The 25,171-nt window shown below is 53.0% G+C and overlaps 11 protein-coding genes across 11 annotated transcripts; 5 read left to right on the forward strand and 6 right to left on the reverse strand.

Moving 5' to 3' along the window:
• Positions 1-209: 209 nt before the first annotated feature.
• On the reverse strand, positions 210-1,160 carry AYL99_05311 (hypothetical protein; the record flags this gene model as incomplete). The annotated part of the gene is made up of 1 exon (XM_018836823.1): positions 210-1,160. One exon carries the CDS (start codon positions 1,158-1,160, stop codon positions 210-212), a length of 951 nt encoding a protein of 316 aa, XP_018693676.1.
• A 652-nt stretch (positions 1,161-1,812) lies between these two features.
• AYL99_05312 (hypothetical protein) lies at positions 1,813-2,913 on the reverse strand (the record flags this gene model as incomplete). The annotated part of the gene is made up of 1 exon (XM_018836824.1): positions 1,813-2,913. One exon carries the CDS (start codon positions 2,911-2,913, stop codon positions 1,813-1,815), a length of 1,101 nt encoding a protein of 366 aa, XP_018693677.1.
• Positions 2,914-3,941: 1,028 nt separating this feature from the next.
• AYL99_05313 (hypothetical protein) lies at positions 3,942-4,637 on the forward strand (the record flags this gene model as incomplete). The annotated part of the gene is made up of 1 exon (XM_018836825.1): positions 3,942-4,637. The coding sequence occupies one exon, from the start codon at positions 3,942-3,944 to the stop codon at positions 4,635-4,637; it is 696 nt and encodes a 231-aa protein (XP_018693678.1).
• Positions 4,638-5,021: 384 nt separating this feature from the next.
• AYL99_05314 (hypothetical protein) lies at positions 5,022-6,053 on the reverse strand (the record flags this gene model as incomplete). The annotated part of the gene is made up of 3 exons (XM_018836826.1): positions 5,022-5,669; positions 5,737-5,980; positions 6,016-6,053. 3 exons carry the CDS (start codon positions 6,051-6,053, stop codon positions 5,022-5,024), a joined length of 930 nt encoding a protein of 309 aa, XP_018693679.1.
• Positions 6,054-6,756: 703 nt separating this feature from the next.
• On the forward strand, positions 6,757-8,442 carry AYL99_05315 (hypothetical protein; the record flags this gene model as incomplete). The annotated part of the gene is made up of 3 exons (XM_018836827.1): positions 6,757-7,025; positions 7,082-7,606; positions 7,659-8,442. The coding sequence occupies 3 exons, from the start codon at positions 6,757-6,759 to the stop codon at positions 8,440-8,442; spliced, it is 1,578 nt and encodes a 525-aa protein (XP_018693680.1).
• Positions 8,443-9,219: 777 nt separating this feature from the next.
• On the forward strand, positions 9,220-9,678 carry AYL99_05316 (hypothetical protein; the record flags this gene model as incomplete). Its single annotated transcript, XM_018836828.1, has 1 exon — positions 9,220-9,678. The coding sequence occupies one exon, from the start codon at positions 9,220-9,222 to the stop codon at positions 9,676-9,678; it is 459 nt and encodes a 152-aa protein (XP_018693681.1).
• Positions 9,679-10,891: 1,213 nt separating this feature from the next.
• AYL99_05317 (hypothetical protein) lies at positions 10,892-12,609 on the forward strand (the record flags this gene model as incomplete). The annotated part of the gene is made up of 2 exons (XM_018836829.1): positions 10,892-11,131; positions 11,185-12,609. 2 exons carry the CDS (start codon positions 10,892-10,894, stop codon positions 12,607-12,609), a joined length of 1,665 nt encoding a protein of 554 aa, XP_018693682.1.
• Positions 12,610-13,518: 909 nt separating this feature from the next.
• AYL99_05318 (hypothetical protein) lies at positions 13,519-14,675 on the forward strand (the record flags this gene model as incomplete). The annotated part of the gene is made up of 2 exons (XM_018836830.1): positions 13,519-14,352; positions 14,454-14,675. 2 exons carry the CDS (start codon positions 13,519-13,521, stop codon positions 14,673-14,675), a joined length of 1,056 nt encoding a protein of 351 aa, XP_018693683.1.
• A 746-nt stretch (positions 14,676-15,421) lies between these two features.
• AYL99_05319 (hypothetical protein) lies at positions 15,422-17,023 on the reverse strand (the record flags this gene model as incomplete). Its single annotated transcript, XM_018836831.1, has 3 exons — positions 15,422-15,472; positions 15,571-16,677; positions 16,742-17,023. The coding sequence occupies 3 exons, from the start codon at positions 17,021-17,023 to the stop codon at positions 15,422-15,424; spliced, it is 1,440 nt and encodes a 479-aa protein (XP_018693684.1).
• A 1,803-nt stretch (positions 17,024-18,826) lies between these two features.
• On the reverse strand, positions 18,827-19,268 carry AYL99_05320 (hypothetical protein; the record flags this gene model as incomplete). Its single annotated transcript, XM_018836832.1, has 2 exons — positions 18,827-19,019; positions 19,123-19,268. The coding sequence occupies 2 exons, from the start codon at positions 19,266-19,268 to the stop codon at positions 18,827-18,829; spliced, it is 339 nt and encodes a 112-aa protein (XP_018693685.1).
• Positions 19,269-20,320: 1,052 nt separating this feature from the next.
• AYL99_05321 (hypothetical protein) lies at positions 20,321-23,026 on the reverse strand (the record flags this gene model as incomplete). Its single annotated transcript, XM_018836833.1, has 1 exon — positions 20,321-23,026. One exon carries the CDS (start codon positions 23,024-23,026, stop codon positions 20,321-20,323), a length of 2,706 nt encoding a protein of 901 aa, XP_018693686.1.
• Positions 23,027-25,171: the final 2,145 nt, after the last annotated feature.

A 25,171-nucleotide genomic window follows, 5' to 3' on the forward strand; every position in this document is an offset into this window, starting at 1 on the left:
AACTCCAGGAAGCCACCAAATCCGAGCCTGTCGATTTGCCGGATTTCAAAACGTTTCTCGTCTATATTCTAGTATCGTTGTCTTTGTCCCGTCTCACGTCTGGGTTCCTCTAGTTGGGTTCGTTCTTTCCGGGCAGTATATGTCAGAAGTTCCGAAGTGGTTGAACAGGAATCGAAACCATTCAATGACCCCCTATCTAACCCTCCAACTCAGTGTTCGTACTCCATGCGCCCTTTGATAAAGCCCCAGAACTCCTGCACCAACTCCCTCTGCCCTTTCTCCGCGGCCCGCACGGCAAGATACTTCCGGTGGTCGACGGGGATATCCCATGTCCCGGGGTTGCCGTCGACGACCAGCCCGCCCGCCTCGGTGAGAACGACCCAGCCGGCGCACACGTCCCACGCCCAGCAGCCGCCCTCCCAGTAGACGTCGATCGAGCCCTCGGCGACCGCGCACAGGTTGAGCGCCGCGGACCCCAGCGCGCGCGCCGAGTGCACCATGGCGCCGCCTTCGTCCTTGCTGGCGCCCAGGGCCGCCCACGTCTCGACCTTGGTCCGCCAGTTCGACCCCGTGCGATCGCTGCCGTACTCGATGGCCACGACACACTCGTCCAGCCCGGCGACCGCGCTCGGGTAGCGAAGCGGCAACTTGGTGTCAGCCTCACTGCTTGGGGTGATGTGCAATGGTACTTCCCCGCCTCGCACGATCCGCAGATAGCTGCCCTGGCCCTTGATCCCGTGGTAAAGCTTGCCGGTGAACGGGTTGAAGACCACCCCAACGGTCGGGACCCTGTCCACGGCGAACCCCAGACTGACGCTCACGTAGGGCCAGCCGTGGACGAAGTTGGTGGTGCCGTCGATGGGGTCGACGATGAAGGTCGGCTCCGGTCCCAGCTTGTTTCCCGGCGTGTACGTCTCCTCGCCCATAAACTGGTATGACGGGAACTGTTGCATCAGCGTGCGGGAGATGTAGTCCTCCACGGCCTTGTCCGTCTCCGTTACCAGGTCGGCCGAGTTCTTCTTCGTCGACGCCGCCTTCTGTTGGGTACCTGTGCTTCCGGCATTTAAAGATGACGACGAGGCGGATGTGATCATGGAGCCGGCCTGCAGGGCGATGCTGATGAGTTTATCCCGCAGGGCGGGGAGGTCGATGCCATCCATGTTCCGTAGATGTGTCTGGCCGTTGTCTGTTCAGCGACCTGTGAACATCGATAATGTGTATGAGCAATGGATATGTCGGAGACTGGTTCGTCCGTAATTTTTGTTTTTTTCGTGTCAATTTTGATCGGGACTATTTGAGACGATGCTTGGTCGATTCTCCAATGAGACTGGAAGCCCGTGTCACGCTGCCTGCCACTGGTTGTTTTACATATCATCGATATCAATCCCTCACTTAAATATTGCATTGCTCCTGCTAGACCTTATCCTGAGTTGTCAATGGCCAAGAGCATCCTTACATTTGGACATTGGGAACTACCGTCTAGGTAGGTGAGGCTCAGAACCCCCCTGGAGAGTCACAAGGGAATCGAGTTTAAAAAATACTGGTGTATTGCGATGCTTTGAGCTCTCGTTGTTATAGCAAGTCTTGTGCGAATAGCACTCCGAGACTTTTTTGGAGTACATTTGTACAGAGGTTTGCCTCATCGAGAGCTAACAAAATGCCCCGAAGAGTCAGGCGTGTATCCTTAGCCTCCTAATAAAGTTGGGGAAAATATATAAATATATACAGAATGTTCATCGCTTGCATGTTCATCAGAATCAGACAGGCTGTCGCTGGCAAAGGGAAAAGAGGAACACGAAAGTGTCGTTGCAATCATGAAATGATACCTTCCGGCGAGGGCTGATTCGACCGGGCGTCCTGATATCTGGCCTCTGCATCACTGCTGATATCGCTCACTTCCGATATCTCACTGAGGCTCCTGGGACGGTGTCCGGTGGGCATTGGTAATGCCATTCCAATTGACGAGGCTCCTTGACCGCCTACCCGCGCAGGGTCCCAATTCAACGGCTTCCTCCTGATGCTAGGAATTTGTCTCTGAGGATTTCGGAATCCGAAGGATAAGGGACGCACCAACTGCTCCACGTCACCCATGCCCAAACCATCCAGATCTCGACCGTTTTGCTGATGAATGCCGAAGGAAAGAATGGGGTCGTCCAGCGCGCGTCGGTAGGCAGATCGCTCTATCCTTTCTTGACGCCAAGCTGTGTAGCGTTCTCGGAGAGGGTCGCAGAAGCGGAAGAGAAGAAATAGTATCGCGGCCAAAGCCAGGACAGGGAGAATGACTGCTGCAGCAATCTCTCCTGGTGACAGACCTGACCCACCCGTTGAATCGGCCGATGTTGAACCTGACCCTGCATTACCTCCTGATCCTGGTCCTGAGCCTGATCCAGAGCTTGATCCGGGATTAGAGCTTGTACCGGTATGTGACGATCCACTGCTTTCAGTGGTGGTGGGAACTACGCCATTTGGCGCGCTGGTCGAGCCAGATGAAGTAGAGAGGGAGCCGCCAGACAAGGTCGTTGCGGTGTTGAGGAGGGCAGAGTTGGAAGCTGTGTTCGTGTGTGAGGCACTTCCGGAGGATAACCGTGTTTCAGTGGCGGTGATTGTTACAGGTCCTGTCCCACTGTTGATGGTGCTCGAGACTGCATCTGATGATACGGTATTGGTCTGCGCGGTGCTTGTTTGGCCAGAGACTGTCGGCGAATCTGCTGAAGGTGTAGAGGAAGCCGAGACTGTTGCTTGTGTTTGCTTCGCCGACTCCAGTGCAGATATTGCCGTCGTGAAGCCGAACAACTCGCTGGCGACGCTTTTCAGAGGATCTAGAGGGTTGTATATATCTCGAGGTCGCAATGGACTCGCTCTCACGGCGTAAATAGCAGTCAGAAGTGCAACAATAAGTTCGCTCTGGCGCATTCTTTTGTCTGCTGAGATTTGCTTGTAACTTCTTCAAGGTGTCGAGGTTTGAGTAGAATAATCTGCGCAATGCTTGAACTGACAGATTGGAAGATTCAAAGAACAGCGGCCTGCTGAACCCGCAAGCAAAATCGAACACAAGGGGAGAGGTGAGAACAAAAGCACATTCAGACACTTACCCACCCATTGGGCGTCTTCCTGCCATTAGATACTCCCACAGCCTGGGATACAGCGGTACCTGCATTAGGCTTCCCAGTAGGTAAGCTGTAACCATGCGCAAGCGAATCCATCGCGCGGGGGCTGAGTAGGCGCGATGCTTGCACCAATGCCCGTGCACGAGGCTTGGGCCAAACGGCAAGCGTTTCAGGAATTTATAGCAAGGCAGAACACTCGTTCGGCGGGAGGATCTGAGCCCAAGCTCGGGAGACGACCGGGGAAGGGTGGTGTTTGATCCCGGATCCTTGGATCGTGGTCTCTTTGCTTCCTGTGGTCCCCGTGTCGAGGCGTTTAATCTTCTGGAAGGCGAGATGAAACCTGTGCCTGAATGAAAGGGACATGGGTGCTTGTCAACATCCTGGCTTCTCTTCTGCGGCTAAGGCACAATCGCCATGCGGATGGACAGAAGGCCGATAAGGACAAAGATGTTGAAAATCCTCCACGATCCTTGCTCAACGGGAGGCTGGTCATAGTTAAAGAATGTGGAAGACAGTAAGCTCCAGAACCAGTCGTCAAGCCTAGTCAGTGATGGCACCACCCAAGAGTTGCTCGGCAGGGAACCGTAGGCAATAATAATATTCCGAGCATGTCTGCGCCACAGAGGGCAGTCAGAACTTACTTGCGAATGGTTCCAAATCCTGCATTGACCCGTTGAGAAGCTCTGGTGTGTGTTTCCCTACTACGACACGAGTATGCGACTTGTTGGCCATGTAGGCAGCTTTCTTGTCCGCTGTCATGCAAATGCATTAGCTTCTCGCCATGTGAACAAACTGCACCTTCAGTGCAGGTCGAAACCTCTGCTTCAACCTTCTATGTATCCCTCATTTCCACGACGGCACTTGTCACTTTCCTCGAGTGGTCCAATCACAATCTCCGAGGACCGCCAGACCGTCACATTCCGTCTGAACAATGGCGAGACAATCACGCAGAAGATTTCGCCTACCCCGAAAGCAAACCGTGACAAGCTTGCAAACGCCCTGGCCTCACTACTTTCCACACCGGAAACCTTTAAGCCGAGCAATCTCTCGTTGAAGCCTTCATCCGGCTTGTCGTTTGGCACGACCCAATGGCACCTCGATGCCCTCGGCGATGCTATACATCGACACACGGCTCACCCTTCCGCCAAAGAACGCGAGGAAGCGGAAAAGTTGATCATGGCTGAGGCCGAGGAAATGAACCATCATCCACACATTGCCCGTGGAGAGTTTGGCGGAGAAGACAAATACATGACTATCACATGTACAACCCACAGTCCTCGAGGGCTGAGCGTTCGAGACACCAGGCTGGCGCATAAGATCAACGCGATTTTGGATGCGTTCGAGGCCATGGAGCCTATGAGTATTGATGCTGCACAAGATCTGGGCGAAGCCGAGAAACAGCTCGCTGTACACCGCGAACGGATGATTGCCCTCAACCGGCAGAAGATCTCCGAAGCCTTAGAAAGCTGCTCCTGCGATACAGCGAAATCAAAATCTACAACTTCACCAGAAGGGGCTTCAGCTCCATAGAACCGAGGATGGTGCCGGACTTCGGTTCACTATGGAACTCTCAACTCAAAAGAGAACATTCGGGGGGCCATAGGAACTGCAAGAGGAACCAACTAGCGATCCCGGTCAAGATCACCAGGGAAAGAGCGAAAGTATGAGTACGAAGTCGCATCAGAGTCGAGATGATACTCTGTCTAATTCTTGAGAGGAGCTCGCCACACGGCATTATCAATAAATGCCGAGCCTGTCCAGTTGCCATACCTCCTCAATGTAATCCAACGCCATTTATGCATGGTCTATTCCGTCCGCTGTCCGCTCTTCAAAATGAAATCGACAGCATTATGTACAGCGAAGCTGGGTCGAAACTTCTTTCTAACAGGTTTTCAATGCCGAAGGCGACCGAACTTACTCGCTCTTGCCTTCAACGGTCTTCTTTTCCTTCTTCTTCGCCCCTTCGGAAGCGCTTCCAATATCGGTACCCAGTGCCGCGTCCCACCACCGGAAGGAACTGGCATAATTTCCCAAGAATTTCTCGTGATGCACGTCGTGATGATCGGCCCCTGCCCAGAAAGGCAAGAAATGATGCAGCGACCACGGAAACTCGTATCCGGAGTGCGCGTCAATGGCTTGGAAAAGTCGGCCGACGATCCACAGGTACATTGTAACGATGTGGAGGTTTTTGGTCAACGCGCAAAAAATGATGGGGATCCCGACCGCGCCGAATGCGAGAATCATGGTTTCTAGCGGCGAGGCGTATTCGGCAGCGAGCCCAAACGGTGCGCTGTACTGGTGGTGCAGCTTGTGGATCATCTTGTAAAGTCGAGGCAAGTGGAGGACTCGGTGGAACCAATAATGCCATGCATCTTCGAGGACAAAGAACAACGCGATTTGCCACGCCATTGTATACCAAGGAGGAAAAGGGACGGACGTGGACAAGCCGAAGTATTGAGCCATCGGATGGAACAGCCAGATTTGAGGGAGTTCGACGGTGAAGTGGGAGAGGAGGACCAATTTGGCGCATGCCCATTGTTCAGCAAGTGTGGGCATCTTGTTCTATATCGATCCCATGTCAGCAGATCAAAGAGGTTGCGAATGATATCCGGAGCGACAGAGAACTTACCACCTGGATCTTATATCTCCTGAAATAGGGGATCTTGTCCATAATCATGAACGGTACACACCTCCCAAAGTACACCACTTCGTGCATTACGAAGCTCATAATGCCCGTCGCCAGCACATCGTTCTGCATGTATGCGTACCATGCTGCCCAAAGTTTTTCGAAGATATTCAGGTGCACATTGTAAGCGGCAATATCGTTAAAGTAGTCCGTATAAGTGACGGGTGCGGCGTAGGTTGTGGAATTCCTATGAGATATGTGTTAGCTCGGTCGAATCGTTACACCCTGGGGCGTCCGATTGGGTTTTCTGATGCATACATCTTGACAAAGGGCGAGTCTCGCCAACCTCGACCGCAACGAAGGACGAGGTGGCAAAAGCGACTGGAGAGATTGACGGTTCAACGACAATGTGGTTGTGAAAGAAAAGGATAGTAGGAAAGAAAAACTAGAAATTCTTCGGTCAACAATTTGAATCTCGAACTGAAAGAACCCTGGATCAGTGGCTTGTTCCGGAAGCCATTTCTTTGATCGATTTTATTGGGCGTTTTGCTGGTGGCATCACTCGGGCCTGCAGGCGGCTCTGGAGCTTCCGGGTAGGTACCACAAAGATGGTGGGCTGACGCGCAGACGCTCGTAGGGGGGTGCCGAGTGTGCTGAGGCGGTGAGTGGCGGGCTTGGAGAGTGGCGTGTTAGGGGTCGAACACTTCTGGCTCTGTGCCTGATCCTGGAGAGATGCTGGTGCCGAATTCCCACCAGTCAGGAGAGACGGCGAGATTGGCGAAGTAGCGTCCAACCCGAGCAAATAGAGCAAACAGAGCAAACAGACCGAGGGAGAGAAAAAGGTGGGGTCGAAAGGTGGTCATCGCACGTCGCAATTCCTCCAATCCCCAAGAGGTCAAGACTGAGGTGACGGCATTGTCAGGCACACGCCTTTTGACGGGCCATGATTAAGACATAAAATATGTTCACAGGTCCTCGAGCTCTAACTTCAGTGCAGTTTGTTCCAAGAATAGTCTCAAAACAATGTCCCAAACCACCACCGTCGAACTCACAACCCCGGCTTCTGCCCTGCTTGCACCAAAGCTACCTGCAGTCCAGGATGATGGCATCCCGCCTCAAAGAAATCCTGAAACAACACCGGAGCAGCCTGCTTTACGGAACGGCTCTACTGCGGTAATATTTGTGTCTGTGACGGGTGTTACAGGCATTAGCAGTCTGCTCGCTGGCTTGATAACGGTCATCCTACCGACGTTGGCAAAGGACCTGCACCTTCCTGATTCTGTTCTTCTATGGTATCCTCCAGACTGCCGAGTCCTCCGCACAGCCAAAGACTAACTCCATATCAAAGGCCTTCGTCAATCTATGCCCTAACATGCGGTTGCTCACTGATTCTTTCGGGAGCTGTGGCCGACGTGGTAGGCAACCGCTTCATGTACCTGCTTGGATGTCTCCTGCAATGTGCATTCACATTGGCATGCGGATTAGCGCAAAGCAGCTTGCAGTTACTTTTCTTCCGCGCCCTTGCCGGCATCGCAATTGCTTTCTGTCTGCCCTCCGCCGTGAGTCTCATCACGTCGTATTTCCCTCACGGACGGCGTCGCAACTTTGCGTTTGCAATGATGGGTGCTGGTCAGCCGGTGGGCTTCTCAGTAGGCCTCGTCGTGGGCGGGATCCTGACCGACGGACCTGGGTGGCGGTCGGGCTTCTATATCGCAGCCGCCATTAACGCTGTCATTTTCGCTCTGGCTGTCGCCGGTCTGCCAAAACCAGCACAGCCAACGCGGCTATCAGTCAAGAGACTGGCATCAGAGATTGACTGGCCGGGAGCTTTGATCCTCAGCACCTCGCTAGGTCTCCTCTCTTACGTTTTTGCGTGAGTATTCGTACACAGCCCTAACCTGAACAGCATGCTTAAACCTTCTTAGTGTCTTGACTGGCAATGTTTCAAGTATCAAGTCACCTGCAAACATAGCATGTTTGTCAACTGCGGTGGCTCTGATTCCAGCGTTTATCTTGTGGGTCAGCCGGCAGGAGAAGCTCAACCGCCCAGCAATCATACCGAACTCGCTGTGGGGGAACAGGATCTTCACTAGCATTTGCATCGACGTCTTTCTGGCTTGGGGAGCATTCAATGCAACCGAGACCCTTCTAACCTTCTTTTTCCAGGATATTCAACGACTCAGCGCCACTCAAACTTCTCTGCGGTTTTTGCCAGCTCCGGCTGCTGGTATCATCACGAACATTCTCATGGGTCTGGCGGTGCACAAAGTTCGCGCGGACTGGGCTGTTATCTTCACCATGGCCATCTCCTGTATTTCACCTCTACTCGTTGCCATCATGAGAGTTCGCGCGTCTTACTGGGAGTACGTTTTCCCAGCTATAACGCTAAATGCTATAGGCCCAGACGTTCTCTTCACTGTTTCCAACTTGGTCATCACCGCCGCATTTCCAGAGAAGACCCAAGCATTGGCTGGAGGAGTCTTCAATACCGTGGCACAAATCGGCAAAAGTGTCGGGCTTGCACTGTCTGCGGTCATCGCGGGAAGCATCACGATGCAGTCAGACTATCCTGATAAACATGCACCAAAGGCACTGATGGAGGGTTACAGAGCAGCATTCTGGTTCTGCCTAGCCGTGACGTCAACCACCCTCGTAGTGAGTCTTTGGGGTTTGAGGAACATTGGGAAGATCGGGTTGAAGCGAGACTGAAACTCCTCCAAGCTCGACTTTACCCAGGATCGGCTTTTGAATGCCTCATATACATATACATACCATTAGACCCCTTCGGTTACACATCAACCGTTTCAACACATGGTGGATCCGGATTTGACATACGCTGTGGCACGAATCTAACTGATACGTATGTCAATAGTGTGTACAGTATACGGTGAGCCACACGCCATTCTACTGAAGGACTAGTAGGGCTAGTGCTGCCCGGGATGTCTTTCTTTTGCCTCGGACGAGCGCGGCACCGGATCCATCTTGCAATCAGCAAGCTTTGTGTCATGCTTTGAACCCGAGATGCTGCACGTGGGCTCCTTGCGGACGAGCATTGGCATCTCTGTCCATCCATGATTTCTTATCTTGTTTCATTGTCGACATCACCTTGCAGTCGGGCAGTCCCTTCCTGGGTACTGGCCGGTCATCCTACACGAATCGATGAAGAGCCCGCTATTTTTGGCCTTCGCTAGGCGGGGTTGAAGGGTGAGAGATCCGGATAATAGGCTCGCTCGTTCCCGTGAAAGCAGCAGACATACGGGGATCGAGAAAGCAGTGGCGAAGGATAGACATACATAACTCGAGTCACTTGCCAATCCTGCTACCTGTGGGGTGACCACAGCACTGGTCAAGTCCTTTCACCCTTTATATCGCCCAATATACCCTTCCCTTCCACATTTTCAGAATCAGGTTTGGGATTCATTCGACCCCCTCCAGCAACTCATCGACTAGCCTGTCCTCGCCATAGTCTTTTGACGTTACTCCGTGATGTCGATCAAAGAGCCAAGGTCTGCCTTTGACCGCAACCCTCAGCCGTCGCGACCTGCGAGCATTTTCTCAGCGCAATCCATCGATACGCTTGTCGCTGATCAGAGCTACCGAGGTTTCCCATCCGAGCAAGCATACCTCGATGCTCTCAAAGAATGGGCACAATCAAAAATGTACTATGAGTCCGATGAACAATTGCAAGGCTTCTACGGCACCAACACACTGGATGATATCCTGAGCAAACAAGGGACAACTAGGGGTGCGAAGAAGCCTGTTCGAAAGCAGAGGAGGGCAACAGTGGCTCCTCAGCTTCCCACGCTCGCCGAGCATAACGGCAGTGCCACAACGCTTTCGAGACAAAATTCGGCTGCTGCCGGTGCGGCCACAGCGAATGCGCCGACGGAAGTCAAAGGCAGCAAACTGAAAAGAGTCTTCACACGGCGCAAAACTATCGTATGAAGTAGCAGTACGCCTGCAGTATGTTATGTATTCTACAGGGATCTGCGCCTTCGCAGATCGAGCAGATGTCGCTCATTAAACAGGAAACGAGAGAACGAGCATTGATGAAGTTTCAATATATGGGGCAATTTATACATATACCATCGAAGATTATTGGCTTTTCACGGTCTCAGAGCCGCTTATTAGCCTCAGCTGGGCTTTGCATGGCTATGATTTCGCCTTTTAGAGGGCTTCATCCTTCGTTAAGTTGGCGATGCTATCGGGCCGCGGGCTGCCGACAATTCTTTATGCTGCTTCCTGCAAGGTGTCCGGCGACAGAGAAACACTTCCCATCTGGTGATATCGTGGAATGTGCTCCAGTCCTCGCCATCTCGGCCAGCATCTGATGTTCATTCATAGAGACAATCTTCCTGCTATTAGCCTGCCTCTAGCCGAGCCAACTAACAGCCAAGCATGGTTCGGTTGGCAATCCAAGAGCATTTGGATACTTACTGGACAGGATCCGGGTTTTGAGTTTGACGGGCCACATGCTCCTAATCCGCCGGGGGTTCTCAAAGTACCTTATCCATTCCATTATCTATCCTCCAGTCTCGACGCAGTGTGTAATTATCTATTCAACTCCATATCGAGTATAAGAAAGTCTGCCGTCTACTCAGCATTCAAGCAAGATTTGTGCAATTCCATAAGGACATTCAACGAGAAAAGGCCGGCTTTCCGGCGCGATACTGCACTTACAGCAACAATACGGCATTGACACATCGACCCTGCTTGGAGACTCGACGCCAACCACGACGCCAGTCGCGGAAGTTCCAACTGCAAGGGCATTATCATCCGCTATTCAGCACAAACGAATCCGCAGGCCTCACCCGGGAGAACCCCAAGCTTCTCAACCACATCCTTGGGTTCTACAGGCGAGGGTAACGGTACCGATACCACCTCTCTGTGCTAAGGAATCACCGGGGCTGACGCCGCAATCCTTGGTGCAGAGGATCCCTAAGTTCGTCAGCGGACATGTCAGCAGAGGAAAGCGTCGAGAAACACTCCCTGAACAAAGTCCCACCTACCGAAGATCCCTCGCTATCTCCAGCGAGTGACTGGCTAACAGAATCGCAAATAATAATAGGGTCTCTGCCATACCTCGTATGCTCCACAGTTTCAGCTTTCCGAGTAAGCCTTTTGAATGGCTTTGAATCCGTACAATGACATTTCCACCATGGCCGAGACGACGCCACCCAAACCTAACTATTTGACCGATCTGCTATGGGTTAACCATGATGCGCTCAATATGAAGGCGCAGCCCCACCGTCAACGTGTCTTCACTCACATTCAACAACGGTACCGACCATGGCAGAGACGCGACTCCACTCAGAAGCTAAGAAAGAGCATTCAACTACCACCGTCAAGCTCTCGAGCGCAGTCTTCGGAGAGTGGACAAGACCGCTCAGAATCATCAGTGAGGATAGATTCACGGCGTGCACAGGAAACTATGCTGATCCTACTCCACAGAGCACTTCCCCAGCCTCGTCATGGACTTCGACAATGTCCGACAGGAGTTCTGGTCTTGCCGCATATAAGGTCAAGTGCCTTCACGGAAATTCTGACCCGTTCAACGCTTATCCAGTGTTCATATCCCCAAGAGTCAACGACATTTTGAGATTCTACCGAGACATTGTCATACCCTCACAATACCATACTAGCGTGGATGGTTGGACAACGTTCGAGGCCGCTAAGGAAGATTGGAGAGATGTCGTCAATTCGCTGTATGAAAAAGGTGGCGCGCTGGGATTTCTTGCGCGATGGGCTCAGGTTGCATCTAATGTCGCCGAAAATTCCGAGCTCGCGGTCCAGAGTCTACGTTTTCGATCTCAGAGCACCTCGATACTATTGAAGAAGATGCAACAGGGTTCTGGACTTGTCTCAAAGTCGTCTTACTGGCACATTATCGCCCTGTATATGGCCGAGGCACAAGCTGGAAACGCTGACGGGGCATGGCTCCACGTAACAATGCTGTCTCGGGCATTGAAGCACGAGAGTCAACATGGCCAAGTCGATATCACATCTCTACGATCCTTCATGTACAATGAAGCTTGCGCCTGTTGCATGTTCCTGCGCAAGCCTGTGCTGGATTATGATCGTTGGATTCCGGAGGTGTTCGAGGTACCTTGGGCAGAAGGCAGGAAAGGGCTACAAGCTTTGCAACTATCGTTCTCTATATCTCTGGATCCATCCATTGAGGATAACTTTCTCAGGGACATGTTCATCCAGGAGCGCGAAAGCCTTGCAGTCTGGAGACACGGCTCCGAAAGAGGGAACGGACTCTCTGCTGCTGTGTTTACGTGGTGGTGTTCCAGCCATCTGGTCAAGCACACGAAGCTGGTAAAGTTCGTCCTGGACCGCCTCGATGAGGCAAAAGAAGGGAAAGGCCAGCAATCGTATCTCCACAGGAAGAACGCCTACCTCGCTTTGACGGCGGTCTACTGGACGCGGTTAATAGCCGGTGATGAGACCATCCTCGGACAGGAGATCTATCAGACGAAGAGCCCTCTGCGAAAGCTAACGCGGCAGCTCCTTGAAAAAGACCAATTAGTGGTTGAATTCACCGGATCGATGAAATACGCAAACGCCCGACTGTGGGCTCTTTACGTCGGCGCTCAAGCAGAGCATGACCACTTGGGCATTCGGCGAAGCGATGAGACCTGGTTCAGCGACCAGTTCTCCCTCTTGGCTGCGCGTATGAGCTTGTCCTCCTGGAAGGCTGTTCGCTCCATTCTTGACGGCTTTCTGGACTGTGATGTTGTCGAGCCTCACGGTTCTAAATTTGTGCCTGCACTGCTGCCACGTCCTTCCTCAACCACACAAGGTGGTAGTCGACGATCTTTTAGCACACCACGACCAGAAACAGAACTGGTGGGCAGCCAGCGGACTCTTTAACCCTGGAATGCAATCATTGCAACTCTATCGGAAATGGCCACGGCGTTCGGAGCAATGAAGCATCAATCGCTGTTCAATTACAAAATGGTGCCTGACAACAGCGTACATGATGGCTATACGAGGCACTCCGTGGACGCTGCGAGTGCTGGCATCCAACACAATCACAGCATGGATTATTGGACACATACCGCCACCACAGTCGTAAAATGCTACTCCCTCCCAAGGTGTTTCTCCGACCTTGACAGGTTCAATGTGGTAAGCGCGAACTCGACACACGATCCTGCTTCGTTCCATTGACGATGACCGGGCTCAATAGCAATGAAGTGCAGGCTTCAGCTTTGAGGGTTCTGTGGGTTCGATTGTCTCCATGCTGCAACGTTGACATGCCTTCTCACCGGCAGTATATGTTTCCATTGTCAAGGACCCACCTGAAAACCGGAGATAAACAACAGAGATGTCCAAAGTAGGCAATTCGTGCCATATCTCCAGCAGGACATTTGGATCGGGCTCGGCCGGACGCAATAACGATGAGTTTCCCCTACCGCGAAATGTTCCGAGAATTGATATCCTTGTAGTGTCACCATGTTTGCGATCGCCTTGCGAGCATATGTCAAGGTCGAGTCCGCCATCATTCTCGTTACTCACCTATGTGTTCACTCCATCTCTCACGGTCGCAACGCTATCCTTGGCCACTATGGTTTCTGGGGCGGTTCGGCGAAAGATGCAACCCGAGACTCGAACGCCGAAGTGTCAAACTCCTGATGATACCCTGACAGGCAAAATACCTATTGTTTTGCGCCAAATATAAAGGAGTGGAATGGCTCTGCTACCGACCACCACCCTGGAACCAGCGACGAAAAGCACATCATTCTCTCTTCTGTGGGTGTACATACCTTGGCCCCCTTCACGATGAGTTCAACCGACGAGAATTCGGTGCCCCTGTACCCGCCCAAACCGGCGCCCGCGTTGCATATCCCGCCGGGAGCAGCGGCCAAAGTGCAAATCATCGACACAACATCTCGGCTGGACGTACTCGTGCAGGTGTTCGTGGGTCCCGCACAGTATGGGCATGAGATCCTCAGAGTGCCGTCTTTCTCGTTCCTCGTCGAGCATATATCCTCGAGCCGCAAGATGCTCTTTGACCTCGGGTGCAGGAAGGACTGGCAGCAACTCCCGCCTCCGGTGTTGGCGCTCGTGACACAACCCGGCTGGAAGATCGAGGTCGAGAAGGACTCGGTGGCTCAGATCCTGCAGGAGGCTGGCGTCGATGTGGCCGGCGGTGCCGTCGAAGCTATCATCTGGAGCCATTGGCACTACGACCACACCGGCGACCCGAGCACGTTTCCCGGCAGCACCGCGTTGATCGTAGGTCCAGGCGTCAAGGAGGCATTCCTCCCAGCGTACCCTGAGAACGAACAGTCGCCGCTCCTGGCCACGGACTTTGCGGGTCGCGAGCTGAAAGTCATCGACTTTGAGAAGCAAGAAACGCTCCAGATCGGCCGTTTCCATGCCATCGACTACTTCGGCGACGGATCCTTCTATCTCCTCGACGCACCCGGCCACGCCGTCGGGCACATGTGCGGACTCGCGCGCGTGACGTCGACGCAGGACGGCGACGCCGAAGACACCTTCGTGCTAATGGGGGGCGATACGGCGCACCACGGCGCCGAGCTCCGGCCAACCGCATACCTCCCGCTGCCCAAGACGGTCAGCCCGTCGCCGTACGCGGCCAAGTACCCGGGGGTGTGCCCGGCCACATCTTCGAGGCGGTGCACCCGCGCCGGAAGGGCACCGAGCCGTTCTACCACATCCACGCGGGCGGCGTCGCTCACGACGCGCCGCAGGCGCAAGAGATCGTCGACATGGTGCAGGAATTCGACGCCGCGGACGACGTCTTCGTCGTCGTCGCCCACGACGCCAGCCTGTTGGACCCCCGCGTCGGCGTCGACTGGTTCCCGGATGGCACGCTGCGCCACTGGAAGCAGAAGGACTGTGCGCGCAAGGCGCGCTGGCGCTTCCTCGAGGACTTGACCCCGGCCGTCGAGCACGCCGAAGAATACAGCTGAGTGTGTGCCGATGAGTAGGTGGTGAGGGGAAGCGAACACCGTGGGACGGACACGAAGGATGGTCATCTATCTACCTGGGCGCTATTAGGTGTGGAGTTTGCCCGGGTGGAACGAAGAAGGGATTTTTCACCACTTGTACCATTATGACTGAGCTAGCGAATCTAGCTATTATATTCGAATCTCATCTCATCTCATCCGACTCGGGCGGGCCGGATTACTCCATAGGTTGTAGGTGGTCGATACCACGGGCAGCGGAATTGAGAGCACTTTCATCAGTAAGAAGAGTCAATCAAGAGTCTCAGCGAACGAGTGTGTCTATTCTGTCTCCGGTATAGGCATGAGATACCCGGACAAACATTCGTTACACAGCTTGTTGTTGATAAGTGATTATTCCTCCCGTACGACCATAGAAGCACGAAGGAAGTATATTTTGATGACACCGTCATCACCATCACTCGACTCCAACTGACACCAGCGTGATTGAGCCCAGCCAACCAACCCCTGGCCGCTCGAACCACATGTGGTGTTGCATCCAACTATAGAGCAACCCTCTGGCATGTTCTGCTGGTCATTAATTAGAATGGGACTGATTTCAAACTTCGAACTCCGGATTCGCGACTACGATCTCTCACCTGGGCATATCCACTAAGGTCTGTCTCGGCAGATGACAGAGAACGGCTTTGGGAAGTTGGTCCACTTGTCGCGAGGCTCGAGACGGTATGTTGGGTCCTCGAAGGAGAGCTAGTTCAGAATAATGTCCAGATCAGCGAGGCGCGCGGGCTTTTGATAGGGATATACTATCTGCGTTTGCAAGAAGACGGAAAAGGAAAAGGAAAGGGGAGAGAAGGTAGCGGGGACAGAGAGTGTAACGCCAGTATGGACTTTTGATACTTACATCGAACTCGAGCAGGATCCTTGGAATCACCATCTTCATCTCCATTTCGGCAATATGTCTGCCAATGCAGATACGCTTGCCGGCTCCGAATCCAAGCACAGACCTCTCCATCATGAATCGACGCTCGTCGTCGCACTCGAGCCAGCGATCGGGCTTGAACTCGTCGGCATCCTTCCCAAAGACGCCACGATCGAAATGCGTGTTCCAGACCGATACACCCACCGTCGTGCCGCCGGGCAGGAATTGCCCAGCAATCTCGGCACCTTCGGGAGGTACTTCTCGTTCCAACGGGACTCGGACGAACGGTTGCATGCGCATGGTCTCCTTGATGACTGCGGCGAGATAGCTCAACTTATCCGTCTCGACGAATCTTGGTTGCGCCGAAAGTCGACCTCCGTTGAGCGCTTCGTCCATCTCATAGCGCAACTTCTTCATGGCTTCTGGGTACTTGAGGAGATAATAGATGATTGCCGTCATGGTGAAGGCCGAAGTGTCAAACCCCGCAGCGAGGGTGCTGGAGACCATTCTCAAGATGGTTTCCTCAGATACGCTGTCCTTATGTCGATTGCATCCGTCCAGGTATTTCGCCATGAGGTCGGATTTGTCACAAGCATCGCTCCTAAAGCCTTTTGGCTCCTTTTCCTTTCGCTTGTTGAATTCTTCCATGGCCATAACCGTCCACGCCTGAGGTTTTGCTGCCCGTCTGCTGTACCATGCCCAGCAGAGAGGAGACTTGAAAAGGAGTCTCTCGAGGACAGGCACACTCTGCCAACGTCCCCAATGCAACAGTCGCGGATAGGCCGAGATCGGCCCTGCTGGTCGTGCAGTGGCCAGATAATCAGTCTTTTTACTGAAAGCTGCCTTCATGAGAAAGTCGACTTGGAATTGCTGCATCAGATCGAAAAGTGGTACCACGCGGGATTTTCGAACCACCTGAACGAGTGTCTCGACAGCGTGGTCGATATCAGGCATATAATCCAGTAAGTTCTTGGTTGCAAATGCGCTTCCAACAGCACGTTTGAGAGCTGACACTTCGCCCTCGTCTAAGATGTCGATGACGGTCCCGATGACCTTACCGTTTACAAAAGCCCTCAGAGTTGCATAAGACTGTGCCTTAATATCGCACGTGGCCGTCAGTCAAACGTATGCAGTCGGGAAGAGCCTTTCGTACCTTTTTGAACTCTCCGTGCATCGAATGGATCACAGGAACCGCGGCAGGGTCAGATACACTGACGGTATTGGGACCAATTCGCACCAGTGGTCCATACTGGTCGTGCAGTCGCTTGAGTCTTTGGGAGAATCCGCCATACTGCGTGACGGAGAACCGCCAGAAGTCCGTGAATGATGCCAAAAAAGGGCCTGGAACTGAAGATAGACGGCGATATCTGAAGAGAGCTGTTGCCAGCAGGAAGATGGTAACAGCCCAAAGCAAAAAGGACAGCGAAAAAAACATATTTGAAAACTTTCTGGGACACTGGGCTATTGAAGACAATAGTGTAGATGAAGAAGCAGCTTCACCCATGAGGACCTTTTGATGTATCTTTTTTTCAAACGTGGCGGAACTTCCTTTGGAAGGGTTTCATGCGGTGATCAGGCCCGTCTCGGCATACAGCAATGCCCAAGGACATAGGTTGGAGTCGACACCCACTCCCACCGCTTTCCATGGTTTCATGAGGCCTTACATAAGATGTCAGGAGCATGTTCCCTGCTATGTTTTCAGGCTGGACGTCCCAGATTGAGCTACTGTGGAGCTGCGCGGTGGAGACTGAGTGTCTATTGGCGTAAGTCGACGACCATGGGTGGTGTGAGGGCAGGACTTTGTTCTAATCACCTTCAAGGAGGTCGTTGCTTTGACGTGATCCATTAGTTTTGGCTCTTGTAACCCTTTTCTCTACCTGCAGTGATTGGATTGTCAGCGGGCACATGAGCAGTTTCCACACGTCCTATATTGCTCAACAAGTCTCCCTGACTAAGCTCTCCCACGGAGTGGATCTCACTTGACCCCTTTGTGTGAAGGTATGGAGTAATGTATACTGCGTACCGGGTCGATCATACATAAGATGACCAGGTCGTACACTAGCTCGTCAGATAGGAAACCAATCACCATTATCATCTGGGGCTCATACGTAGCGAAGGGTGCCGAGGTAGCTGATATGTTGAAAGTAAGGCGGCTACCGCAGGATTTCTCCTGGTGAGTTTTATCGAACGCCCTACGGATTCAGTAGAAGAGGGAGAAGGAGGATACCAGCCGATGCCTTCCCTTGACTCACAGGAACTCGGGAACTTGGGTTGACAACTTCGGGATTTCCAGGAGAAGCATATACTTCATCTGATAAGTCTGTGCTGTACAATTCCGTATCACTCCACTCTATTCGGGTCGTTGATGTTTCTAAAACTCTTGTGTTCCAGCATAGGAACATACGCATACCAATGTCCCTGCTCCCTGCCATTTGGATTCGACGAAACCTCAGACGGGGATCCACGTGTTAGCCGTTCTGTATTATCGCATAATCATGTACGTCGAGGTGAGGGCCACAGTCTAAGCTGACAATATCAGCTCTCAGGCGTGAGGGGACAGTGTCCACTGTCCAGTGTATTGGCAGATGTCCCTTTCCAGTCTCCTCTGCCCTCAATTTTGAGCCACGAACGATGGTTAAATCGTAGTCGCTTGATGACGCAGAAGTCGTTCGGACGCAAGCCGACCCGAGACAAAGCACGCGACCTGGAAGAGGGCGTCGATGCCCCATTGAGGGGAAAGCATTCTTTGAAGACCTTCGGAGCCACGCTGGCGTAGGCATTGTGAGAGATGTATATGCTCGGGCTTAAGATTGTGACAGGGTCAGAAATTGATAGAGGGTCTGGCATTGGAGGTCGAACATGATAGTCAAGGTCGCAACACAGAAGTCGCAGGCGCAGGCGCGAAACAGATGGGCGTACAATGTAGTTACCACCCTACGCATAAAGCATCAGTAAGCGATCGAATGGTACCTAGGCAAGCACTGGCAGAAACGTGGCGAGCCCGCACTGTTTCCGTCTTCAACACACGTTTTCAAAGCAGGATAGGTGGCAGAGATGTAGGATGGCGGCGTAGAAACCCTCATTTCCTTCCCCCCCCCAACCATGCATATATACAATCTAGTCCCCTTTCCGCTTTTTCCAATCCAGTCCTCACTTACAAGAACATCTCAAGGTGAATGCATCTCCTGTTTTGTTTCGCCTCAGCCATTCCTATACCTCCACCCTGCGATCCATCCACTCAGTTGCTCCCCCTCGCCTTCTTCTGCTGCTCCAATGTCTTGACAGGACTGTCTCGAGGATCCCGATACTCGTTCGCCGGGTTCCCTTGCCTCCTCGCCTCTGTGATCTCCGCATTACCGGACGCCGCTGGCTTGGTGCTGTGGAAGACGTAGTAGAAGGGCACAAAGGCCAAGACGCTTCCGACGGCAATTCTGCGTTTGGGATCATCGTGTTAATAGGTTTTCCAGATCAATGCCTGTGTATTGATAGGTATATACTCTGAAAGATTTGGTCTAGGCCGGAGGCGATTCTTACATTGGTACCCTGCTGTTATAGGCCCCTGGGGCATCTGGGCGTGTGGACGCATAGGCTCTTCTAGACTGCCGTGACCCAGACTGCAGGGGTTGGATAGGTCTCAGGGCAGGCTTGATGGCCTGGATTGCACGGCTTCGAGGTAGCATGGTGTTCGAAAAGTATTTTGGGACTTTGACGACAAAATAGTCACAATAATGGCTGGAAACTCGCACTTTGGGGTCTCTTTTTCCACTGTTGCTTTTACATCTTCCCTCCGTCTCCCCTTTTCTTACCTTCACCACAGCACATCAATGCTGCGTCATGGTTCTGTCCCATGGGAACGTCATGCCTCATGGTCATTTACATCATGACATGGAATTTTGCTTTCGCTGCCACGCAAAGAATGAAAGCCCGCACTAGCCCACCTAGTAGCTTCAATCGCCGATCGGCGGCGCCAGTCCTAGTGGCCCCCCGGATCGACGACACTCAGGGGTTCGTGGCTCGACGGGCTACAGTACCAGGCCTGGATCGCCGAGCCGGAAAAGTCCCTCGCCTAATTACAAGGGATTAGCACCCAATTATTAGTGACAGATACTGTAATTATGTAATTGCCTTGGCGTGGTTGCTTGTTGGGTATCGCCTCCTCCTCCAGACTGTAGACGCAGCGCGACTAATAATCTAACTGCTCGGTCTCGGTACCACCTCTCCATTGTCAAGGGCAGCACGAAACCAGTGTCTCTTGCCAGGACCTTACCCCCCGAAGTACGCACACCTCAAATTTCCTCGATCCTTTGATTCGTCAACGACTGAGTGTTGGTTGCAGGCGGAATTAGCCTCGGACAGTGCGCCAGCTCTGGGAGAAAAGGAGGAAGAGGCTTCATGCTTGCACACACCAGCACCACTGGAGCTACCAGAGGAGGGAAAGCAGCTGGTGACAGTACTAACCCTTCAGGAAGTGGCACAACCTCCTGGCCTATCCTCACTCCACTTGCCTTCTCTTTTTAAATCCACAATCTCACCCCAACGGCAACCTTCGCCTATGGATGATTGAACTGTGTCACCACTACCTTGTACTTACAAAGTGCCTCCTACCACGACAAAAGAAATGGGTATACTCGTACATCGCTCAATTCAGCGTGCAAAACAAACTACCGCCCCGAATGTCGTCCAGTGAGTCTCGGAGACCCTCACGCTAGCCATACAACCATCATCCATCACTTCACGGACTTCCACCGCCCAGCAAGATGGTCACAGCTTCGTCCCAGCCCCGTCCGTTCACAATGTCCATCACTGTCCTCCCGGCCTCGTCTTTAGCTTCCAGGTCCACGCCACCACCCCTCTCGACGAGCAGTTTCAAAATCTTCGAGTCCCCATTTTCCACTGCCTGGAGGACTGCGTTCCAGCCGCGGTACATGAGATTGATATCGGCTCCTCGTGCAAGCAACATCTCAATGACCTCGGTGTCGTTGTTGCGATATCTGCGGATGGCCTTGATGATGGGTAAATGCTCCCCCGGGGCGTTGACATCGGCACCAGCTTCGTCGAGCAGGTATCGAACAATTTCTTTTCTGTCTTCTCGAATGGCCGTCGTCAGAGGAGAGAAAACACCGCCATTCTTGTCCTCAACATTCATACCGGCTTTCAGCAAGAGCTTGATGCTTTCGAGCTGGTTTGCAACCACGGCCATCTCCACCACACCCTTGACCGCTCTCGGATTCGAGAGAGAAGGTAAAAGCTTGCGAAGAATCTCGGGCCTTTTCACCGCCATACAAATGGGCCAATCCTGACCTCTGATCCCGGGGTCTGCACCGTTGGCTAGAAGTATGTCGATGTAGTCAAGTCGCTCATCACGAATTGCTGTTGTCAAAGGTGTATAGCCTTCAGCACTTCTGTCGTTGGGGCTGACTTTCTGGTCAAGTAAGTACATGAGCGCATCCTTGTTGTTGTGAGCCACTGCTTTCTCGAGGATGCCTTTGGGTTTGTGCAGGTTCGCGCCCGCAGCAACAAGCTGGGGAAGCAGATGGGTGCGGTTGTGAGTCACACACTTGAAGGCTGGATATTCCGACGCCATCAAATTTGGATCAGCTCCGTTGGCCAAGAGGAGCGAAACAAGTTCTCCCCGGTTGTCACGAATAGCAGTACAGAGTGGTGTGTATACTCCGTCCTTCTTAGCGTTGGCGTCGACGCCGGCTTTCAGCAGGGTCGTCACTGACTCCAGGTTGTTGATACTCGTGGCAAGTTCTAGAATGCCCGGACACTTTTTGAAATCTGCTCCGCGAGACAGCAGCAGCTGGAGCGCTTTCGGCTGGTAAGTTGACGGCCACAAAAGGTGCTTGGGCCCAGGCAGGTTGGGATCGGCCCCGTGATCGAGGAGGAAGATCATGATATCAACTCTTCTCGCCTCGATCGCCGTGAAAAGCGGCGTCTCGCCCTCGCTATTCTTCCCGTTCACATCGCTCCCGTAGTCGACCAGTAGCTCTACTAACTTCTTCGGATTGGTTTTGTTGATAGCCTTGACGAGAAGGGTGTTGCCCTCCGCAGTGTTGAGGTTGGTATCTCCTCCATATGTGAGATAGAGTTGCACGAACTCAAGCTTGTTCTCCATGACCGCCATTGCGAGGGGACACTCTCCATCGGGACCGGCGGGCAAATTAGGATCGGCCCCATATTTCAGAAGCAACTTTGCGGCGTCAAGGAACGACAGCTCTGTCGCGGACAACAGAGGACTGAATTTGATCTTGTCGAGGCCATTGGGATCGGCCCCGAAGAGGAGTAACAGTCGGACTGTCTCGACGTCTTGGTGAAGGACCGCTTCCCGGAGAAGGTTGACGCCATTGTCGCCGTCAGGAGGGACGCCGCAGTCCAGCAGTTGCTCAATCATCTTGTGCTTCTTCTGCTGGACGGCATTCAGCAACGACGATTTGAGAGCAGCGGAGTTGGCCCCAGACGTTTGCTTCGGTGTCCATCTTGGAACTGTGGCAGGGTCGGCCTTCATCCGAGCCGTAGGGGAAGAGTGCTTATCCAGTCCGATCTCGTGTATCATATCCTCGATCTGGGCAAATGAGTCCGCCGTTTTGATGGAGACATGATCTTCAACCGGGATCTCGGTTCGCGAACTCTCGCTGCTCTGCATTTGCTGTTCCCTTTCCCTGGTAGCGGAGTTTATCGTGAGTTTGCTGGACCTGGTGCTGGGTGCTGGTCGGCTGAAACTCTGTCTCTGGGGGATCGCGGTCAAGGTATCGGGATCCTCGCCGAGCCGAGGAAGGAAGTTGGACTCTGACGTTCTCTCCGTCAATGGGATGGCCGGTAGAGGTGGCAGAAGGTTAGGTGCTTCTGAAAAAGGAGGAGGAGGAAGAGTAGGCCTAACACTGGTCGACGGAGTGTGCCTGACGCTGGGATTCATGCGCTCGAGGACAGCTGCAAGACCCGTATATCCGATGCCGACAGAGGCATCCGTCTTTGCGTCGCCGAGATACCATCGGAACACCATGGCGCTCATGCCGAGCGCATCGCGGCTCCTGGCGAGCGAATCCTTCATCTTGTGAATGTCCGTGTCGGCGAACATCATGTGCCATCCCTTTCTGAGTTTCCCCAGGCCTCCCTTCTTCTCATACTCCAGGAACTTGACAAGCATCTGGTTCAGGACAATGAAGTCATCATTGGCCTGACGGAACTTCTTGTCCAGTTCCTGCTGCATGTCATTGGGGAACTGGCTGTGCGCCCGCGAAGCCTCGGACAGTCCTGCTTCGATGGAGCACATGACCCGGCAAATGTCGAGGAAGTTCGTCGCAAGCTCACGAAACCCATGCGGAGGCTCCTTGACGGTGCTGAGATACTCAAGCATGCGCACAGACACACTGTTTCCCAATGTGGTTGCTCGGCTACAGAGGTCCAACAGGGACTCTTTACCCTTCTTGGGCGCCATGTTGAAATGTTGAAAGAGGGCGGCTGGTGAGTCTTTCGATCCCAGGGGGACAGGTACGCACCCGCCGGTTAGAAACAAAACATTCAACGAGGAGGAGCTTGAGGTTGACCAAAATTGAGGGGGGGAAGGAGCAGACCTGTGGGTTCAGGATGAGTTCCCACGCCTTTATTTCCCATTTCACCCCTCGAGAAGCTCCAGATGGACGGGAAGATTCGACACGGGAAGCACACATCCACCTCACACGAACTACTGATGCCGGCGGCGACGGTGGCCTCCTGGTACCGCAATGCTATGCATTGTCCAATCCAATGCGGTTGTTGCAATGTACCACTGTGCAACGTAGCACAGAGGTTCCTGTCCCACTCGGCTGCTCAACAAGGCCGTTAGATCCTTGAACTTACGAGCACACCTGCCCCGAGACTATTTCTGAGGCAACTAGCCACAACATCCTCTTCCCTAGCTCGGCCAGTATCTTTCCTTTCTGGTAATAATGGCTAGTAATAATGCTAGGGATGCTGCCTGCCCCGAGCCCCTTGCAAGCCTGGCCTGGCTTGGCCCTCGATCGCTGATGTCGGTTCGTCAATTGCCTCCAGACCAGAGAAATCTGATTCGTAAGTTAGGATCTGTTGACCGACGGGGCAGCGGGACACCACCAGCTGGACCTTCAGTGGTCTGCAGAGCCACGGGACGCTATGCAGGTACAGGACTGCAGAAATCAAAACGTGGTTGGCAGGTCTGGGTCTGAAGCCTGAAGAATCGAGATCCTGCAAGCTACACCGACTTGGGCATAAATTAGTCCTCGAGGGAGACGAACTCAACCCAAGCCCGCCCCTGATCCCTCCAGCCTTCCAACCACAGGACGATGCTTTGTCTTGGAAGACAGGACTTACGAGTACTCGACCGATTACTGAGTACTAATTTTTCACAGGAATGTTCCAGGGCACATTCGGCACCCCGTATTTTACGTACAGTCCGCTCGGGAGCCCAAGCCACGGCGTTCGGCTAGACGTGGATTACGACTCTTCGATTTGCTGGTTTCAAGGGGCAGCAGAAATCAGCCGAGACAAGCTGCACCAAAGGAAGCCTGTCCAGCTGCGACCTCATGAAAATCTGCAGCCGATTACGAGGTTCTTTGTTCGCTACGACCAACTAGGGTTGATACTGCGAACATTCTACGCACAGACTATGTAGGCACAGACTAGGCTACTTTCCGCAGTCGGTCATCCGTGCTCCTTATGTCCCGCAGGGTTCACTTGTGATCTATCGAAAGACCTACTCGTAGGTAAAGCCCTGGTATGGCTGCAGCAGTCTCGTTGAAAGAGCGGCGAGCTGCGAGTATATACGGAACCTGAATTCCAGAATACTCAGGTTGAGTATTTGCCCAGGTTTCTCATGTGGATCAGAGGACTCGACTATCCTGGATGGAACACATCAAGGGCGTTGATCCACCGATCCATCGTCAAATATGCCTGGGCTAACAAAGTCAAATCAAGAACTATTCTCTGCAGAGCGTGCGATACCCCACTGATCCGGGGAGGAATATTCCCACATCTATTCGCTGGCGTCCACGCTGCCAGGATTTCGCACAATTTTCATCAAGATCAGTGGCGTTTTGGCCCGATCTTTGTGAGCCGTTCTCGTCGTCTCCTTCCGGACACTCAGCGGACGAATGCAAGGCACCGAAAGCTGGCCATCCTGGCCAGCCAAGAGGAGGTAGAGCACACTTGCTGTCCACCGCCTTGACCCTAGGTACGTACCTGATACAACGAGTCTCATGTGGCAAGATGAATCCCCCGACGGTAAACTTCGAGACCTCGCGTCTTAACTTCTTGTCTCAGGTCAAAATCGTGCGAAGAGTTCTGCAAAACCTGAGCAATATATTCTTCGCCCGGAGCATAGTTATGCCAGGAACCTCCTAACAGACCTGTACGTATCCTTATCTACTGCTTGTGACTAACAAACCCCATCAAGGGGCGAGGTATGCCGTCTCTTTACCGCGAAGCAGAGGGCACAGGGAACTATCCTGACATCGAACATTGCTGGCCCACATATGCTGGCGCTGCTCCACCTTGAGTGATTTGCAATCCCCAGGCTAGAAAAGAGGTGCACTTTTAGCCAGGTGAGGGCTAGTCCTTATCTCTATCT

Source organism: Fonsecaea erecta, assembly GCF_001651985.1.
Source record: "Fonsecaea erecta strain CBS 125763 chromosome Unknown Scaff4, whole genome shotgun sequence".
Lineage (NCBI taxonomy): Eukaryota > Fungi > Ascomycota > Eurotiomycetes > Chaetothyriales > Herpotrichiellaceae > Fonsecaea > Fonsecaea erecta.